This window comes from Colias philodice, chromosome 13, assembly GCF_061535455.1.
Source record: "Colias philodice isolate Cphi_HAF_F1 chromosome 13, ilColPhil1 Martin Lab GWU primary, whole genome shotgun sequence".
NCBI classification, from domain to species: domain Eukaryota; kingdom Metazoa; phylum Arthropoda; class Insecta; order Lepidoptera; family Pieridae; genus Colias; species Colias philodice.
This window is the reverse complement of record NC_143098.1, coordinates 11482216-11504495: the sequence shown is the minus strand read 5'-3', so window position 1 is coordinate 11504495 and position 22280 is coordinate 11482216. Positions and strand designations below refer to the sequence as shown.

General features: G+C 33.8%; 3 protein-coding genes across 3 annotated transcripts in view; 2 read left to right on the top strand and 1 right to left on the bottom strand.

The window, feature by feature from the left end:
• Positions 1-22280, top strand: part of Usp30 (ubiquitin specific protease 30) — a 109519-nt gene that overhangs the window by 32516 nt on the left and 54723 nt on the right. The gene's annotated exons all lie outside the window — the stretch shown is intronic.
• Positions 1-22280, bottom strand: part of LOC149483690 (uncharacterized) — a 70847-nt gene that overhangs the window by 10715 nt on the left and 37852 nt on the right. Inside the window, 6 exon segments of the mRNA XM_089702839.1 lie at positions 15307-15440; positions 15962-16306; positions 17388-17492; positions 18557-18899; positions 19282-19499; positions 20741-22001. Coding sequence (XP_089558965.1) covers positions 15307-15440; positions 15962-16306; positions 17388-17492; positions 18557-18899; positions 19282-19499; positions 20741-22001 — 2406 coding nt within the window.
• LOC149483691 (uncharacterized) lies at positions 1589-2652 on the top strand. The gene has a single exon (XM_089702899.1). The coding sequence runs from the start codon at positions 1589-1591 to the stop codon at positions 2423-2425; it is 837 nt and encodes a 278-aa protein (XP_089559025.1). The 3' UTR covers positions 2426-2652.

Here is a 22280-nt window from a genome sequence, read left to right as displayed (position 1 = left end):
CCGAATGCCAGTGTTGTTTTATACAACTCATGCGAAGGGCGCGTCTAATTTAGAATCATGGAAACATCTCTATATTTTCTTTATATGAGGTTTAGTAAGATCTTCTATATGCAGTATATTATTTTGAGAAAAAGATGTTTGTGTCAGGTGATTTGCGTTGTTTGGCATTTCAATCCAATTTGAATGCAGATTAATTTAATAAACGTCTGAGCGTTTTGCAGTAGCAACTGAATTGTATAAAGAAGCAGTAAAAAGTGCAGGATTCCAAGAATCTTCAATTTTCCTTTCATTAACTCCAATTGTAGGTTAAACCCCAAACAGAACTAGTATTTATAACCAGCGTGAACTGAATTCAATACCGGATAACATTTCTGCAGAAGATCAGTGGGGCACATTTTTGGCAGGTCACTGCGCCAGCACGGGATATTTTTGGACAATAATGGTTGGATCATCGTAGAGTATAACACTGACAGATTCATTGCGAACTATGTTGACGGAAACTGACCTGGCTTTAATTGTTAAGTGGTGTAAGTTTCAAATCTATACTAATATTATAAAGCTGAAGAGTTTGTTTGTTTGTTCGTTTGAACGCGCTAATCTCGGGAACTACTGGTCCGATTTGAAAAATTCTTTCGGTGTTAGATAGCCCATTTATCGAGGAAGGTTATAGGCTATATATCATCACGCTACGACCAACAGGGGTGGAGCCACGGGGGTGAAACCGCGCGGAGCAGCTAGTAATATTATAAAGCTGAAGAGTTTGTTTATTTGTTTGTTTGAACGCGCTAATCTCAGGAACTACTGGTCCGATTTGAAAAATTATTTCAGTGTTAGATAGCCCATTCATCGAAGAAGGCTATAGGCTATATATGATTACGCTAAGACCAACAGGAGCGGAGCTACGCGGGTGAAACCGCGAAGCGCAGCTAGTGGTTGATATCTGGGTTGGCTTCTGGATGATTTTGTGGTTTATAGTCATGATTGCTTTTTTAATACTGTGTTATGTGATTCGTTGTTGTGACAGTTAGAGTGACACTTCTAGTCTCAGTAAAAAAAAGTTTTAAAAATAGTAAACTTTATGCGATATGCTTTATTGTGTGTTTTTTTAAAAGACTTTTATGTGTTTCATAACGTGTAGTGTTATCCTATCGATCGAGAATATACTTTGTGTTGTTAACAGTGTAAACAGTCATCAGCTGTGAATCAGCTGTTTTTACAAGTACCGACAATTTTGTGTTTAAAGGTATTTAGCGGTTTGGTGCTAAAATTTTCAATTTTACAAACTTTTTCGTGATACTCTGTTTATATTATAACTATATATATTACAACATTTTCTTAAATTCTTATTCAAAAGTACGAATTAATTACATTCTATTACCAACTATTATTAATATTACCGCCCTCTTGTGAACCTTACCCGAACTCATTAGAGACTATTATAGATCCAGTAATTATGGCCAATAAATGCACAAACTGTGGTAAGTTCTACTCGACGACAACAGATGGCGCCAAGTGTACCAAATGTAGCAACTTATTTCATAAACAATGCAATAACATTAGCCCCAAGTCCCTTTCGAATGGGAAATGGATGTGCAAGATATGCAAAAATAAAAGTCAAAAATCGGCTGAAAACTTACACTCGCAGGGAGATAGTAGTGCCGATAGTTTTGAGGATGCTCCGGATAATATGTCATGCCTTGCACAGGAGATCAAGTTGCTTCGTTCCGAACTATCTAGTTTTCGGCAAGAGATGTCCAAAATAAGTACTGTTATGGCGGAATATGATAAAAGGCTTAACAGTTTTGAGGAGCGGCTAGATCGTATGGAATGTACCTTGTCTGAATCGCAGTCTCAAACACAAGAGCCTAGCGATGTATCTAAAAAAATTGACTCGTTAAAATCACGTCTTAATGATTCCGAGCAATACAATCTACTAAACGACATAGAAATTGCGGGCGTCCCCGAAACAAAAGGTGAAAACCTCCTGCATCTAACAATAACATTGGCCCAAAAAATAGGTTTATCACTAGATGAACGGGATATCGTTAATGCCTACCGTACAGGCATTCGTAAAAATCCGGAGGAGTTAAATACCAGCAGTGATCGCACAGCGGCCGCACGTCCGCGGCCGATCGTCGTGCGGCTAACCCGCCACCACCTACGCAACGAGTTGCTGCGCGCGGCGCGCGTGCGGCGCGGTGCGGACACCGCCGGCCTGGTCGCCGGCGAGCCCCGCCGCTTCTACGTCAACGAGCACCTGACGCGCACCAACCGCTGGTTGTTCCACCTGGCGCGCGAGCAACAGCGCGCCAAACACTGGAGCTATGTGTGGACGCGGGGCGGCCGTACTTACGTCAGACGCGATCAACAATCAAAGTATTTTATTGTTTCTTCTGAAGAAGATATAGATAAGATTTTTGGCTGATGTTTGGTTTGTGTGTATTAACAAATTTATGGGATTTTAATGACAGAATATATTATGTTATTTATTATATAACGCGTTATTATACGTGTAATTTAAAATCAATGTGTAGCAAAATAATAGGTTCCAGAGTTTTAATGAAAAGCAAAGTTATATACGGTGTATCTATCATCATGCATAAATATTGTAAAAAAAAATTACTTAGCTATATTAAAAATCGAAAAAACAGTTTGTCTCATGGGCTATTAATTTTATATTATAGTAGTACAAACTTTCTATATCTTAATTATTATATTATGACATTTTTAATTCTTTTTCTAGAACGTTATTTTAAAAAAGTTACAGTATTAATATTAATTTGTTTGTATAAACGTACCTACCTTTTAAATATTATGTGTGTAATGGTAACCTTTATTAACTTCATATTCATATACTTGTTTTGTTTAAACGTTCATTGTAGTATAGTAATTCTACTTTATAAATCAAGAAAAGAATTTAAAAAAAAAATTATTATCTTTCATCCTACAATCATGAGAACGATAAATATGTGTGTTGTCTTGCTTTGCCTACCTACCGTGATTGTCGTTTGTTTCATTGTGTTCTATGTTTATGGTACAGTAATTAATGTTATATGTATGTTTACGGTTTTGTATGGAATAATATTTTCCGTGTATGTTTTTTTAATGTACGGTAGGGTTGTTCAATACATATTATGCATGATATTTATTATATTAGTATCGTTTTTTAATTATTTTTATATCACTAATAAATTAAACTTCTTGTACTGTATTTTATATTTTACGAATAATTTTAACCCTATTAACAATAATACCCAATTAATTATTTATTATATTATTTCAAATCATAAAATAATTCATAATGATATCTAAAAGGAAAATATTACGGGTTGGTTTTTTAAATCCTGGTTCACTATGTACAAAACATGACGAGTTCCTTGTGGCAATGGAGCGTCATAACGTTGATATCATGGCCATAAACGAAACCTGGCTGCGCGAGGGTGAAGATGGACGTGCGCCTGCCGTACCTGGTTACAGACTGCGTCACATACCGCGTCCGACCACTGTCCGCACTCGAGGCGGGGGTGTTGGGTTCTATATTGGTGAAGGTATATCGGTTCGGATAATGTCTCACCCCATCGCTGACAGTGTCGAACAGATGTGGCTCAATTTTTCCCTTAATGGTCAGGTTACTATCGTTGGTACAGCATATCGGCCGCCTTGGTTGGACATTAATACGTTTTTGGATGCTTTGACGGATTCCATTAGTTCATTTTCATGGTATGATAATCTTGTGCTTATGGGTGATTTTAATGTTAATCTGTTAAATACTGGTCATGTGAATAGTAAAAGAGTTGCAAGTTTCCTTCAAACTTTTAATCTTACGCAACATATTTCCCAGCCTACCCATTTTATGGATTCAAGTGAAACTTTACTCGATTTAATATGCACTAATACGCCTATTCTAAATATTGCAATTGATTACATTGAGGAACTAAGCCATCATGCATTCTTATCGTGTGCACTTAGCATATATAAAGAAAAAGCTTTGCACAAATATATAACTTTTAGACCGATACAAAACATTAATAAAGATGAATTCAACAAATCATTGCAAATAATCAACTGGACATCGTTGCTTGCTCTTGATAACGTGGATGAACTTGTGAACACACTAACTTCGTACATTAGATCGCTCTTTGATATTCATGCCCCCTTTAAAAAAATACGTGTTAAGGATAAGCAACCACCGTGGATAACTTATAATATTAAAAAGATGTTTAGACTACGTGATGAAGCGCGAAATAAAGCACGACTTACCAAAGCAGATTCACATAAAAAATATTACATGGAATTAAAAAAATATGTAAGTCGGGCATTGGAACGTGAAAAAAAGGCGTACTTTGATTTATTTATAAATTCAAATTTGAGAAGACCTAAAATTATGTGGAGGCACATTAAGGAAAACATTGGTATAAACGCAAAGAAACAGCCTCTACTAACTGAAGATCTTGCCAACCCTAATGCTCTAAATAATCACTTTCTTGATGTCCCTGGAAATAAGTTACTACTATCCACATTAACTTACTATGAGTTCCATCGCCACAGTGATGCTTCTTTCTCCTTTAAACCTGTTAATGAGGCGACTGTGCTACGTAATATTCAGGAACTCAAATCGCAAGCTGCTGGTATTGACGATATTTCCTTAGATATGTTGAAGCTTACACTTCCAGCAACCTTGTCAAATATAACGTACATCATTAATCTATCTTTTGCAACTGGTACCTTCCCAAGTCTGTGGCGTAACGCTCTAGTACGTCCCCTACCAAAAATTGATAATCCGCAGGATTTAAAGGATCTCCGACCAATTAGCATATTGCCATGTCTGTCGAAGGTTCTAGAAAAGATAGTGCATAAACAGCTAATGGACTATATAGAAAAAGAAAATATTTTACCCGATCGACAGTCTGGCTTCAGAAAACGCAAAGGTACGACAACAGCTGTGACCGACGTGATGGATGACATTCTTTGTGCGCAAGATGAAGGGAAAGGTACAGTCCTTGTACTGTTGGATTACTCGAGAGCTTTTGATACGATAAATATTTCACTTCTGTTATCCAAACTCACGTACTATGGTTTAAGTCCATCTACTATAAATTGGTTTAATAGCTATTTGAGTAATCGAACACAACGAGTATCAGTTGCAATGGAAGATGGCAGTAATAGGTTATCAGATTGTAAAACAGTTACAAAAGGTGTTCCTCAAGGCTCTATTTTGGGACCCCTTTTATTCATACTATATAGTGCCGACATTGTCAAGCAAATAAAATCGTGTAAGTATCACTTATATGCTGACGATGTTCAGTTGTTTACTTCCTTCCACCCGGATGAAACACGTTCCGCAATAAGTAACTTAAACTCGGACTTAGCTTCATTATTTGCATGGTCAAGTCGAAATTCACTTGTACTGAATCCCAATAAGTCCAAGTTTATGGTTTTAGGCACTCCTAAAGTAGTCAGCTCCATACAAAGTCGTCTCATTCCCATATCTATAAATGGCGAAGTTATAAAACGCGTTACTGAAGCTCGAAATTTGGGAATCATTTTTGACGAAAATCTCCGATTTGAAAAATATATCAATGTAACTGTAGCTAACTGCTTCTATCGGTTAAAAATTCTGTATCGTATTAGAAAATACCTTAATACGGAACTTCGTGTTAGGCTTTGTGACAGCCTTGTCTTATCTAAATTTAACTATATGGATGTTGTGTATGGATGTCGTATATTGTCGCGAACTAAACGAGCAATACAGCGCGTACAAAACGCATGTGCCAGGTTCTGTTGGAACATTCCTCCACGGGAGCACATTACGCCATTTTTAAATAAAGCCTGTTTATTAAACATGGAAAATAGACGGCGTCTCCATTTCGCTTCTTTCCTCTTTGGTATAATAAAATCTAAATCTCCTCAATACCTTCTTAAAAAGTTGGCCTGGATCGGTGATCATCAGTCTACATACAAAACGAGGCAAGCTGCGACTAAATTAATGATTCCCAAACACCATTCTGCCAGTTTTCGAGGTAGCTTCAAATACAGTGCCACTAAGTGTTGGAACAATTTACCACCGCCTCTTCCCAGCCTTCTCACGGTTGAGAATTTTAAGAAAAAATACATTATTATTTTATTAGAGAAACAGATCCAACCTTAGTGGCTATAAATGTATGAATATAAAATTTATCTACCTCTATACAATTTATGTACCTATCTTTATCTAGTTATCACGTATCATTTTTATTTTATTTATTTCGTTTTATTCCTGCATATTGTATGATTGTTTATTTGGTTTAATATTATTGTTTTTTTTATATTTATATTTTATCTTTTTTTTATTGTTGAAATGGAGGTCACTCTAATTTCAACAACGATAAGGGGCCACTGAAAACCAGCGCTGTGCGTGCAATACTGCCGTACAGCATTTAGCTGAGTTGGTAACCCTTTTTCAAGGACACTCTACCGTACTAATTTAGTGTAATTTTTTGTCTCCTTATTTTTTATTATTATTTTTTTTTCCTCTTTTCTAAGTTGTAGTTAAATTGTAATGTATGTTTGCTTTTTATGTTTTAAGTTTTTTGCTGTTGTTTTTTATGTGAATGTTTTTATTTTTAATGTCCTTGAAATAAATGTTTTTTCTTTCTTTCTTTCTTTCTTATGGGATTGAATTCTATGAGTGGGATGTTTTGAGTAAATTTGTAATATTTTAATGTGCGTGTAAAATATAAATACAAAAAATCAAACCTAAAGAATTGGAATATGAAGCGAATAAAATAAAAAATTTACGGCACAGAACAAAAAAGTTAAATTCAGATAATCACTAATGTAAGTTAAGACTAATTAAGAAGTATTTGCGGAAAATGCAGGTGATCACAATAATTAATACATTTGGCGTAAGGCCAGGTGGGGCGTCTATTCAATCCTATCAATAGACCTTTTCTACGGATTATTTATTAACCGGGTTATGTAAGGGAATTTATAGATGGTGTCCCATTTTCCGGGATTAGGGACTTTTTAGTTTTATTTATTTTAATTTAGGTATGCACGTTAAGCTTCGTCACACGTGTATCGCTTACAGCAACTTTAAAATTTTTGCGTGAAAAATATACACTATTTTTACACAAGTATCGTCAAATAGTGTGTATGTATATGTTCAAATAGAAGGTAGTGTCCGAATCGCAGTAGAAATTACTTACAAATACATCTGTTTTAAGTAAATTCAATTAATGTTTTAGATTTTAGGTTATCTATCATTTCACAATAACTTATTTGAAAAATCATTAGAAAATGCTACGCTTTTTACCATTGATAATTGCAATAAACATAAATATACAGATAAAATGATGGTAAATATGTTCTAGCGAGTTCACATGTGTGTCAGTTTCTTGTGCGTTTACGGAAAGACGAGGGGCGTGACGCGTGCGCACGCGACGACAGCACGCTATGGTCGCGGGCTAATGATCTAGGTGATCTAGTGTTTATCTATACTAATATTATAAAGCTGAAGAGTTTGAACGTTTGAACGCGTTAATCTCAGGAACTACTGGTCCGATTTGAAAAATTATTTCGGTGTTAGATAGCCCATTTATCGACGAAGGCTATATATCATTACGCTGAGACCAACAGGAGCGGAGCTAACGGGTGAAACCGTGAAGCGCAGCTAGTAATGAGATAAAATCGTTTTGTAATTAATTAATATACTATGGTAGTGACTATTGATATGCGTTAAATTAAATATTGTATAGGGATGATTGTTGAGAGCTGTGTGCGAGTTTATTTTGATTTATTAAATGATAAATATGAAATATAAAGATATAAATTAAGCTGATGTCAATTTAGTAAGCTTAGTTAAAATGCAGCCACTTAGTATACCGACAAATATTTATCTCAAATACTTTCCCAGCATAATGCGTGGTATTATCAACACACTAAACATTACGCAACACAAACACACAAACACTAGAACACTAAAGAAATCCATCAAAGCTCGTCAAATAGACATGGCCGTCTATTTCGAGTACTTTCGTCGTGTTTGCACACGTATGTACATCGGCTTTCTCTTGCATTTTGGAATGTCACTGATAATGCACATCAATGAAGACTTTAATAGTTTGTGAAGATGAATAAATGGATGTTTCACCGCTTGGATAGATCAAGGACAGAGCAACGACAAGAAAGAAGAACATGGAATAATATAGCCTACCATTCAGGTATGATGTAGCTTGTTCCTGGAATAAGATTTTTCAAAATGAAGCCCGTATCTTCCTCTGTATGGGTAATATTAGTAATAACTTTAGATCGATGTATATGACAACACGACTGCTATGGTTGTCTACGCCAAAATGTATGCTGATAAGAATATCTTTCAAACACAGATTTTCAGTGACTTGCTCAGATAATAAAACAGTTTTAAAGATATCACGTTTATGATACAGCAAAAAGCTTCCCTAATAAAATAGCTATACATCTCAGTTCCATGGGGTGGTACCAATGTTGGCACGGGCTTGGCATCCCTCCAACCTATATTTACTACCAACATCATTGTTTATAACTCAATATTCAGTGATAAATTAACGTCTGCCAGTTTTTTACCAAATGACGCGTTAGATGGATATTCAAATGTACTGGAAAACGATTTTAATGTAACGTTTGATTAATTTCTGTTATTTATATAGTTGTTTGTTTGGCAATATCAAAACTATTGTCTTTATCATCAAATGTTTTGTTCATATTGTCCAATATATACAAAACCTTAAATTAATACAATACCAGTTTTAATGTGCATTATTTTGTATTTGTCAAACCCTCTAGGAGTAGATAACTTTTAACCGAAAATTAGTTACATCAAAGACACAATATTTATTCTCTCTTTTACGATATTTACAATGCAAAATAGTATTTCAATATACTTCCGTATCTGAATCAGATACTAAAATAGTGCAGCGCACAGGTACATTTGGCCTACTTCGGTATATCGGGATCGATCGCTAATTATAAGTGGAGTGAACGCCCGGTTTTGTTACAATGTACCATCAATGTACTGATTAAAATGTTAGTTCATATCTATAGTAATACAGCTGAAGAAATTGTTTGTTTGGACGCGCTATTCTGGGGAACTAATGTTTCGATTTGATTTTCTTTATGTTGGATAGTCCATTTATCGAGGAATTAAACAATTTAAACAATTTATTTATTTGTTAACATGGCGGTGTGGTCACAAAAATTTGGCAGCATTAAAAATTTTGCAAAAAAAAATCCTTTTGTGAATATATGAAGATTTGCGGTTAGTTAAGAGTATCATCAAGAAAAGAACAGTATTAAAATGACAATTTTAATATTAAAAATAAAAGAAATCTGTGCTTTTACATAGTAATGTGTTTAACTGCATTGTCGTGTACCATTTATAGCAACAGTCAAATAAGGACAACTGGAATATTTTAGTTTTTGTGAACGCGGTTTACATTATCGTTTTATGCGGTTTCAATTAATGAAAAAGGGAAGAAAGTTTTAAAGACTTTTACTTTTATTTCATTGATGTCATGATTTATCTCTGTTGCTATGAATTTTTTGACTAAAAATGTAGATATTAATTAACAGAAACAAAAATTACGATAAGTAACCTACCGAGTATCATATTATTATATTATCTCTACGACAAATATTTCAATATAAGAGAAATATAAATTTAAATCTATGATTGATTACAGAAAGTTTTATAATCAGTAAAACATTGGTCTTAGCTCTGACTAGATTTTCTCAATCAATATTGGCGAAAAATCTTACTTTATAAACAGAGTTATGATGTGTTTCTGCCGAACAGTACACAGAAGAATTACACAGTACATTGTTATTGAAAACAATGAAAATTAATTACGATTTTCTTTTTTATAAAATTAATCACTATATACTTTATTCTCTATATTTTACGCCAGCTTTTAGACAAAGATTATCGAATCAAACAACAGGTAAAAACATTACAAGTTAAAATTGAATTTCACCAATACAAACTTCGTCATTAAAGCTGTAACGAGCAAGGGAAAGCTGCTTACACACTCATAAAATTGCAAACGACTTTTATCTTTATCGAGTTTTTAAGATATTTTAATTATTTTGTGAAAAATGTATTGGTATTATCAAGATATATACATACATTAAATTTGTCGTTTATGTTGATAAGTTATTTAAGCAGCCATAATTTTAGTTTGTAAGTACAACGTGAACTTGATAATAGATTATTAATAATAATTTACATAAGTTAATTGTGAATACACCTACATTCTATATACAGGTCATCATCATCAATCAGCCCATATATTATGTTCCCACTGCTGGGACACGGGCCTCCTATGAGGGTTCAGGTCAAAATCCACCATATAATCAATCAATTCTTAATATAAATAGCATATTTTTTAACTAGTCATCGACAGGTAAGTAAAAATAAAGTCAGTTCACACCAACTATAAATTAATTTTACCATTTTTAAGTTATACTCCTATTTATATTAAACTAGAGGTCCGCCCCGGCTTCGCCCGTGGTACATATTTCGCAATAAAAGGTAGTCCTTTCTCGGGTATCAAAATATCTCCCTACCAAATTTCATGCAAATTGGTTCAGTAGTTTAGGCGTGATTGAGTAACAGACAGACAGACAGAGTTACTTTCGCATTTATAATATTAGTATGGATTTTGTCACTCAAGAACAACGAGACCTTTGTAAAAATGTTGCAGATTGATTAGCATTTAGAAAACTGCCAACATACTGACGAGTATTTAAAAATGAATAAATAACGGATAAACTCAAATAGTTTGAAGAGATATTACAATGTGTATGCATTCTAACTTCGTGTATTGTGTACCGTCACAGTCCGGCGACATTGTGACATACCAAAACACAAACACCCGTTACATTGTAGTTTTATGTAGTTTTCAAATACTAGACATTACGGAAATTGTAAGGAAAACGAGAGAAATTAAAGTTTTAAAAAATCTAGAGTCAAGAGTTTGTCTTAGGTTTTAAGAATCGAATGATTGATCGATAAATAAATAAGTAGGAAAAGAAGATAGACGTAAATGGTTTTATATTTGACAAAAGATTTATCATTATGAGAAAAAATGTCAAGTTATGATACCAAGTTTTCTCAATTGGGAAATTCTCGGGATCAACATTATCAAATTGATTTTCTCTGTTGTTAAAAATAACCTATGTTACCTTCCTAAGAGCTTTTTTCATGAGATCGTATATTGACCACTAAAAAATAAATACGATCTCAAATCGATCCTCCGATCAAATGTCTAACCACTAAACACAAGAAGTTTAACTGTAAGTTAAAACGAGAGCTAAAAAGAGAACAGTTTTATGGAGGAAATGATGCGGTTAACTCCGATATAGATTTTATGTTTGCGTTTAGTTTTTATTTTTTGCAACGGATGGGTTTATATTTTTGTAGCACGAACGGTTAAATGGAAATTTTCAATAGCATATCTTTTGATCGAGATTTTAACAATTCAATGATTTTTATTGAAAATTAATTAATTTAAATTGCTTGCCTAAACTAATAAATACTTACTTATATTAAAAATATTTTACCCCTAACAGATATTTAAATTCTTAATTCTGAAAGGCGGTAAACCTTTTCAACAGGATAAATTAAAATATATTTTTAACTGTAAAATATATTATCTGAATCTTTAAAGTGCTGAATGAAAATCAATTAATTTTGTTACGTAAAATTAATACTTATTGGAAGAGGGCACATACTGCTAATTTCCGCTGGCACTAAAATATAAGGAAGCTTTGTAGTTGTGGAAAGCTCGATACCTACAGACTAGCGCGGTAAAGCATTTTATAATTTTTATATTTAGTTCATTTCGACTCTATAATTTTCAGTAACGATTGAATTTTATTATTTTTTTTATTTATTATATTTAATTCATCTAAAACTTAAAAGTAACGGATGAGAGTTTTAATTCAATACTTTGACGATTAAAAATAAACATTATTTTCTTACCTTGAAAAGAATATATTCAACTATGGTAATCCTTAATGGTTTCACTGTTTACACGATATATTACGTTTATTTTTATTAACAGATAATACATTTATATTTCATATTGCAGCGCACTGTCATGCGCGGATGTTGGACGAAGACTGCGCGCGCAGCGTTCCCTGACGTCACCGAACCAAATATAGTCTGTGGAACCTGTCAAACGATTTCCCGCCAAAACGCGCTAACCATAGAGTTCTTATAAATTAGAGCGTTTTTAGTACATAAGTCGCTTTGTATTGAATTTCGAATTGGGTGTTATTTTTGCTGGCGATTTTCAGTCTTTCCCGCGTGTCTTAAAACGGCAAAGAGATCGTGCGCTCGCGCAGCTTTTGTTTACTATTGGTGTTACAAGAAAATACTTAAAATTCCTCGATTTCATGGAATTTTGTTTCCGTATGAAAATATGACGTTTATCTTGTCGCGTGTTTACTTGTAAGTAGGTTATTTTAATGACGATTTACAATGTTTTGTTTTAATTTATTGAAAACAAACATTGCTTGTTTTCTTTTTGTAACGTTTAGCTTTGATAATGAATTTGAAGTGAAATATAATATTTTCCTACAGTTAATGATTTTAATTCAGATATTTTTTTTAGAAATCTTCAGTTGTGCACACTGTATTATAATTTAAATTAATCCAATTTTAATGGTGACTAATTAAGCATCATTCTAACACGTTCCCTAAAGCATATTATACTATTAGGCCAGATGATAGATTCCTAACATTTTACGCATGTATGAATTGCGTAGTAAATTGTTTATTTAATGTTAATTTAGAATAATACCGAATTAAATGGGTACGTCGTACGTTTGACCGATAAACATTATACCTTTCTATAACAATAATATGTGCACTTTAGTTTAAGGAACAAAGAGCATTCATTTTAATAAAGCATTATAATTATCTAAAGTGTCTGCAATGATTTTACAGAAAAATTATAAAATATAAATTAATCATTTTCTCTCATTTCATTAATATTAATTACATGAACCTAATTACATTTATATAAAAATTGCATTTATTTTTGCAAAATTGTCACAATCCATTGATTCCTGGCATCTCAATAATATATTAAAACGAAAAAAAAAGGATTTTTTCTATATGCTGGATGTTAGTAAGGGTAAACTCAATACTACTTTAGGAAAATCGCCGGAAAAGCTGCATATACATTACAGGCAAATTTTTTTTTTGTTTTCATCCCAGTTGAAATCTAGCACAGTTGGGGTGATCAGCATAAGTCATAAAAGGGTCATTAAACATATATTTGCGTACTTAGAGGCGTGTACATCACGAGTATGACTTGACACAAAGGGCACGTGTGCGCATGCGCATGTGGAAAATAATTCCACGTTGAGTAATTTATTTGTGTGCTGGCAACACGCCCGGGGTTACAGGAACTATTGGTTTCCTGCTTTTTAACAAAGAAGTACTGAAGGGTTGGCAAAAATCTGGCAAAGGTTATGGCATTGTTTGTAAACGTGATATCGTAAACATTGAGTGTCCTATATTTCGCATCATTTTTTATTAGTCATTATTTGGACACAATAAATATTATACCTACCTTTTTATATACTACCTACCATTTCTAATGAAATAAATACATTGTGTTTTAAATTATTTTTAATTCGGTACATTTTTTTAGAACCAAGCATATCATGTAAGTATACCTAATTATTGTATGATCTTGAAATAAATGTATGTTGTATCTTTGCGTTAATTTAATTTTTTGGTCTGAAATCGTTACGTTTTGGTACAGAAAGTAGTCCTTAGCAATTATTAATTATTGTAAAAGAAAAACTATGCACTTTAACGCAATACAATAGGAGGAAGAGATGAAATACAAGAGATATAAATTTACGAAAAATTTCATAAACAATAATAAACACAATTTCATAACCACATGTGCAGTAGCACCCTTCAGTTTTGACCATAAAAGGCGAAAGAAAACGAAGGTTCGAATTCCGCCTCGTGATTTTTTCTATTATTAGCTACATAAAAAACTAAATATGAAATTCAACAAAATCTTTGTATATTGAAGTATTTATCGACGTTAATTGTAGTTTAAGTTAACAATTGCAGTTTAATAATGGAAGGATATTTTATATTGAAAAATACGCAGTAATTGATCATGCGTTGAAAAGCTTAACCCGCAGTTACTTTTCCAAAGATATTTGTGATGAAAAAAATAATTTTGTTACTTTTTTCAAAATATTGTTACTTTGTATGTTACTTCTTATTGATCACAGACGTGGTAACAAGTGAAATTGTAAAATGCGGTAAACAATCAGGGAAACTATATTTGAGACCTTTTTAATAGTTACCTATTACGCAAGAACAAGCAAACATAGATATCAGGAAAGATGACTCATGATTTATTTGCAAACTGTATTCTATCACGGGTTTATAGACAGTATGGTTATCGGAATATGATATAAAATCGAATAAAGCCAATAAGGAAATATCTATTTGGTCGTGTCGTGGGAAATGGGAGTGCAGCCAAGTTGCAATATAATTTTGGTCTGGACATTGACTTTTTATTTTGGTGCGTCGTGACGTAGTGACGTTTTGACGCGCGTGAACTGATCGAGTCGTTTTGGGAATAAGTACATGTAATGTCACATGTTTTTGTTTATATTGCTTTAATGTTTGTTTGTATATTGATTTATAACTATACTTGTTCTTTATTGCGTATCTAGATGCGTATGTTTAGGAAGATCAACATGTTTGGTTATAAGTGTATAAATAAAAAAACATGTTATAAAACGAAGTCGTTCGATTCATCAATTACCTGACTTTCGTATTCTATTGGAGAGCATTTTAATATATAAAACGCAAAGGTGACTGACTGATCTATCTATGCATAGCTGAAACTAATTTACAAATATGGCTGAAATTTGACACGCAGATAGCTACTATGACTTGGGCATTCACTAAAAATTTTCAGTAATTCTACCGGCGAGTGGATAAAATAGGGGATAAAAGTTTTTAGCAGGAAAATATATATTAACCACTCGTGTGGAGCTCCGTCAACAGCTAGTGTAAAATACACTAGCCTTGTCGATTGTCAGAAACTTTCGCATTTATAAAAATACTAGCTGTGCCTCGCGGTTTTACCTGCGTGACTGTCCTGTTCATCTTAGTGTAATGATATACATATAGCCCATAGTCCCGATAAATGGGCTATCAATAGTTCCTGAGATGAGCGCGTTCAAACAAACAAACTCTTCAGCTTTATAATATTAGTATAGATTAGTAGGATTAAATCTTACCTGTCTCACAACAACACCCCCCGGTTTCTCAGTGACGTAGTTCTGCATACCGGCCATGAGTACAGTCGCGCCCAAAAACTTGTTAAGAAGCGCGCGGGCTTCGCTGTCCTCACTTGTATCGCCTTCTTCTATAACTGTTAAGGTACAAGGAACACTAATTGTTTATCATTTATCATTTAATTTTAGCACTTATCATATAACTCACAAAAACTTAGTGTCCGAAAAAAAGCAAAACAAATTTTACAAATTTTCTTAGCAAAACTCTGCCTACGATTGTAAAGGCAGAGTTTTGTTTTTATGATCAATACAATAGACTGAAAATTATGTCAAAAAAGAAGATAATTGCTTAGCTAGATGTTTCATTTCAACATACAATTTGTAGCTTGTATAACTTGTATACCTTTGTTTAGGCAAAAAATTAAATTATTTATTGTTAGAATTATTATACCTTGCCGCCAATTGCTTCTGAAATCCTTTTATTGTAAAATTAAAATTTGTGTGCAATAAAGAATATATAACTAACTAACCTTGTTAAGCTATACTTTACAATACATGTTATAAAAAAATATCTTTGACATCGCCAACTTATGTATTTACTTTCTTTATCTGTATAATCATATAATAAATAACTTGCCAAATACATATAAAAACTTACCAATATCAGCATTCTTCATCCTGGTCAATATATCCTGTACACCCGTCACTTTAGTGGAACTATCCAGGAAGGAGCGCTCTTGCATCCTTGTGGTTCCTCCCCTTGTAGTTGTGGTCGTGGTGGTTGTGGTGATGACGTCACCAGTCTGTCCCCTGGTAGTAGTGTAAACGTCACCACTCTGACCCCTGGTGGTAGTGATGACGTCACCAGTATGTCCCCTAGTGGTGGTGCGGATGACGTCACCGCCTTGGGACCTGGTGGTAGTGCGTGTGACGTCACTGTGCTCTCTGGTGATGACGTCATCGAGGGATGCCAGACTGTGTTCGCTGTCTGTGCGCGCTAAACCTATATGAATAAAATTGTAGTTTAGTTAAATATAACCAACAAACGAAAAAATTAAAATCATCAACCCTTTTGGCTTCCCCTTTATCCCTCTACGCAGCTCTGATCTTAAAAAAGACGGGTTGCACTCCGGGAGTGCCAGCAGAAGTGAAAACTTGATTATTAACGTTGAGCATGTTTGATATCCATGATCCATCCGTCTTACGCTTTTTCGATCAGGTCACGTGTCCTGACGCGAGTTTAAGATTTTATACCCATTACAGAAAAAGTGCTCAACGCCGCTAAAGAAGTTTTCACTTTAAAAATCTGATTGTTAATCGTATTATGGTCAAGCTGGACAGGAGTTGCCTAGTGCGGGAAGCAATGAATTTTATAATTTAACGTTTTAACTTTAAAAACCTGTAATATTTACTATGTAAAATTTTAAACCTGTAAAATATATGTTTCATGTGTATCAGTAATAAAGATATTATTTATCTATAGTAAGAAAATACATAAGATTTGTTCCGTAAATACGATTGCGTAGCGCCATCTAGTTATAAACTCAGTAAACCTGATAATATACCAGAGCGAGACGACGCGACGGTAGAATACGCTGTATATTATTTTTAACATTATTATATGCCATTTTTGCATTAGTGGGAATTAAAACCAAATTTTCTAGGCAGAATATAAAATAACGAACAGGTAATATAAACTACCGAATTTTGATTAAGGATTTATAATTAACTAGTGGTCCGCCCCGGCTTCGCCCGTGGTACATATTTCGCAATAAAAGGTAGCCTATGTCCTTTCTCGGGTATCAAAATATCTCCATACCAAATTTCATGCAAATTGGTTCAGTAGTTTAGGCGTGATTGAGTAACAGACAGACAGACAGAGTTACTTTCGCATTTATAATATTAGTATGGATGTAACGTAACAACAAGTCATACAGATAAAGTTAAACTAAAAAAATGTGTCCGTGCCCCAAAAATATAAATCAACATAGTAGTTTTTGAGTTAACCTATTCAAGGCTTTTTTAAATATAACTGTAGATATTGATCAAGAAACTATGGTATATGTATACAATATATAGTTTACCGGCATGAGCTGACGAGTCACTAGAGACGCTGTCCTTCATGCTAGTAGTGCGCAGAATCAGACCAGCCTTGGGGTATGTTATCCGCTCCGATTTTGAAGTTTCACCTGAAATAATACAGCCGTTTTAAATGTCTTGCTGGATACGTAGTTGTATGTCTGCTTACGATTTGATAACATATTAATAAAGTCTGTGTTTGTTAAATTTTTGTTTTATTTTGTTATCCTGTACCTCCGATAATTTGAAAAAAAAAAACAATAATAATAAACAATAATTTTTTGACTGTTTGGTCACCTCATCTCCGAAATGACGGTACAGATTTTGACGGAAGTTTCTATAACAGATTATTGATATAATAGAGACCAAAGTATACCTAAAATCAGTAGTTAGTTCATATTATTTTTATAAAAGGCTTCCCCAACCTCATAAAACGCAAGCAAGCGTATCAACTAGTTGCCAAACGCAAAAACCTTTACATTATCGACTATTACCAAAGTATTACCAAACTCGTCGGTGCAATACTTAAAATCGTATAACTTTGAATGGAAACGAAAGTGTTTGACAGTTACAAGTCATGATGACAGAGCGTTGTTGCCACTTTTACTTTTAAAGATAGATGCGTCATTGCCTTTGTAAGGAAATCTTTATTTGTAAAGTGCATAGATTAGTTGTGATTGCTTTGTGTGTATTTTTAGAAGTATTTGATTATTATTATGTTACTAATGAGTTAAAGTATATGAACATGTTAATAAAGGGTTATGACTTATGAATTGCATTGTTTGTGTTCCTTATTTGGGCGGGCAATATGCGGCGTTACGCCCTTGAACTAAAAACCTATTTCCTTGACAGATATCTATTCTTCTATGAACTTTATTATTTATTATACTGAGCCAGAGTGAGCCAGCTTAAAATCCTAGCATTTTTTTAAACATACATTTGTAAATGTAATTTAAAATAAATCATTTCGCATGTTTTGAAAGATGTCTAGCATTTTAATTAACACATTGTATAATTACAATTTAGTTAATTTGATAAGATTTTTAAAGATATGTGGATTTCTAATATGAATATGTTTTATGCTACAATTAAGTAAATTAAAATTATTAATAATAATTATTAATTTAATTTGTTAATTATTATTATTAATATTGGTAATAAACTCAATACTCACTAGCATTCTTAATAAACTTTTCTGTCAACGACTTAACAGAACTCTGCCTGACCGTCTTTCTGTCGTCTACTCGTCTTTCAGTCTTCTGCATCGTTCTCTCAGTACGTTTATCACTCTCCTTACTTCTTCCAGTATCTACAGTCTTCTTTTTAGGTTCTTCGATAATTCTTTTTGGTTCTTCTATGGTTCTTTTGTTGTATTTTTCACTGTCATCTATTCTCTCTACTTTTTGAGTGTATGAGTGATCTTTGATGTCGAAGGTGTCGGAGTGCCTTTCGATTGTGCTCTCCTGTATTCTTCTGTCCGTGTGTGTGAATTGATCTAGTGCAGCACGCTCCTCTTTCTGTAAATTAAACGTTTTATATTGTTATTTTGATAGTTTTCAATATTTTATTCAGTAATACAGATTAAATAAGGTTCTCTGTCCTTTTTGAAAATTTAATAACTAAAATTTTATATGGTACCTATCTTCATGAAAAAGTATAACGATAATGTCCTAATTATTTAAAATCGGATTGAATTTTGTTACAGAAATCGTTAATATAAATAACTCGAGTAGAATCAAACACAAGAAAATATTAACACCACACTTTACCAGCCTTAAAGTTACTTTAAGTTGAAACTGATATTCTCGTACCAAGGAATTATTATTTTTCAAAAAGATTTAACGCTTATTGGCTTAGGTGTATTCAGTTACACTACTAAACATATAAGACAAAACTTACAGTTGTAATTTCACTAAACGTAGTGCCGGTATCTCCTCCGAATTTCTTGGTAGTGGTAATCGCTGCCAGTCCATGCAGGCGCGAGGGTTTCTCCCCCTGGGACCTCAGCAGCTTCTCCAGGTCTTCTGGCTCCGTGGAGTACGCAGTTACGGACACCGTGCCTTCTGGTTCACCGCCGTTCTTTGAATGGAACTCTTGCCGTATCACCGTACCTTTCACTGTTAACCAAGAGTATGTAAATGACGGGGCAACGCAAAAAATGTCTAGCCTGTCGGACTGTCGGCTGGTTACTACCGTTACGTGTTTGTTTACTTTGTGAATTGAATAGCTTATGATTATTATGTGTTAGCTTTTGAACGTGACTTTGCGCTATTGCACGTTCGATTTATAGCTGTTCACATACATTTATTTCGCTCCCTTTAAATTACGATTCTTTGACAAAATCATAACCAATGTCTTTCTCTTGTGCATATCTATCTATATGGCATAATTCACCAAAACAGGCTAAGCTAGTTGAATGAAAATGGAACATATACACGATATAGATATTTTAAATTTGAACTAACGAAGAAAGAGACTGAATAATATATGCATAACGTGATACATTTCAATTCTTCGAATAATGTAAGTAACATTGTCTTAACAAATTAACAGACAGCTGTGTCAATATTAGTTGACATGATAATGATTCATAATCACACCAAATATACATAACTTCTACGTGTGATATTAAAGATTATATTATTATATTACATTATATTATTTGAAGTCCCGTTTCTAATTTGCAATTTCATTGCACATGACGTCATTGCACAACCAAAAATCTATTGGTGTTTTATTGTGATAGTTTTGGCGAATGATTTTTTGTTTGACTACTTTTAAAGAAATAAAAAAGGAAGGTTTGACGTTAGTAGCCCCACTTCTATGATCCAGTTAAAAACCAATCGGAACCAAGCAATTATTAACAGGAAATTATTATGAATACTTCGAATTGTATTATAGAACCGGCTGTATGTTTTTTGTGTGATAGGCATTTTTAACGTTATTTAATGATGTCTTAATAAATTCTACAGACAGTTATAAGTATTAGTCATTATTCCGTTCATGTATTTATGAAGGTGTATGCGAATTTGAATCTTATTGCACCGTAACTTCTAAATAAATATTTGATTTTTATCTCTTTATAAAAATGACATCTATGTACATTTTAGATTGCCTTTTCTATTATAAGCACCTAAGCTAATATAATCAATAATAATAATTAAGTTGAAGGTTCTAAAATTTGAAATACCACAATTAGTGAGGAAAAATATGTGGTGTCTATTCGGTGACCGATCATTTTATATATAAAAATATATAAGCTGCATTTTTTCTAAATTAAATTAAATGAAGTCTGAATAAAGTTAAGTTGGTCTACTATTCACTAAATCTTATACTTAAAATTAAATAATTAACATACCTTGATAGTTAGTAGCTCCGTTTCGCAGCGCCTTGATACCAAACAGTGGTCTGCCGTCAGCATCTAGGGGACCCGGGCCGTAACTTGAAGTAATCACATCAATGGGTTTCGTGATAGCCTTTGACGGACTACTCGGCCTATACTTTGGCTTCTCAGGCTCTATCTTCTTACTGCTGAAAGTCCTTGTCTCTGATGTAACCTTTTTCAAATTCCTGTTCGTCACCCACGACGGTTTTTCTTCCTGCGCCTGTTTCTGTGGAATCTTCTTCTCTATATCGAACACTGTTTTTATGATTGTTTCCTTTTTGACTACTTTCGGTTTGGCTTCAGGACTTGGAGACCGTTGGTTGGTACGTTCAGGGCTCTGTCGCACTGGACTAGGTGACTTCCTTGGTGGACTCGGGTGACGTTCGAAATTAACTTTTTCATTAGGCCTTCTTTCCGGGCTCTGTTTTCTTATTTGATCGATACCGTCATGACGATCATGACTTTGTTCTCTTACGATTCTTTCAGGAGACGGTGACTTTTTACCATTAATATGCACAACCTCAATGATGTCTTTTGATGAAGTACGCGACGTGGTGGTTTTGGATGCGTGATGCGTTTCTACTACACGACTAGTTTCAATTCGTTTGGTTTTGGCCTCATCTATTATAGGTGCCTTTTTAGTTTTCACTTCAGCGTGTTTTGGCTTGTCATTTTCATTTAGTCCAACCTTTTTCAAGTAAGCAGACGCATACTCGCTGATGCGGGAAGATTTCGTTTTCGGAGTTGCAGTTTTGCTGGGTGATATAGGTCTTGATTTCTTTTCAGGACTAGTAGGTCGTGTCATTCTGGATGGAGTTGATTTTGGTTTTTCAGGGCTGCGCGGTCTAGCTGCTATGGTATGCTCTTTATCTGTCCTATGAGGTTCTTTAGAATGACCGTTAGTTAATGGCTTATGATGTTCGTTTTCTTCTACAAGCTCATAGGTAGAAACTACATGTGCGGTATCCTTGGTTTGCCGTTCCGGTGATTTAGTTTTGGTGGGAGTAGTTTTGGGCAATCTTTCTGGCGAGTGAGGTTTGTGTGATTTCGGTTGACGATCCGGAGATCTCTGTGATGGATGCCGTTCAGGCGATTTTGTTTTACCAACTTTATTTGTAGTGTGTTTTGTGGTTCTAGTAACAGTTGTAATATGTTCAGTTTCCATTTTCTTCTTAGCAATACGAATCTGGGCGCGTATGCGACGTCTTTGCTCATATCCTACGACCTTTTCCAACTGCAACAAATAAAACGGTTTTAACTATTGTGGTAAAAATTATAATATTCATTTTAACATCACATAGCACTTACATAATATAACAACGTAACATATTATTATAATCATAATCATACAATTTATTAACGATCTATAATTTTTTAATTATTCCTTCTGTGTAATAAATTATTGAATAAATATGCAATAGCATCGAATCTAAGCACAAAAAAATTTGTAACAAAAAACGATATTTTAAAAGAGACTGTTGTAACGCCTGAATCTCTTTATTCTTTCGATACA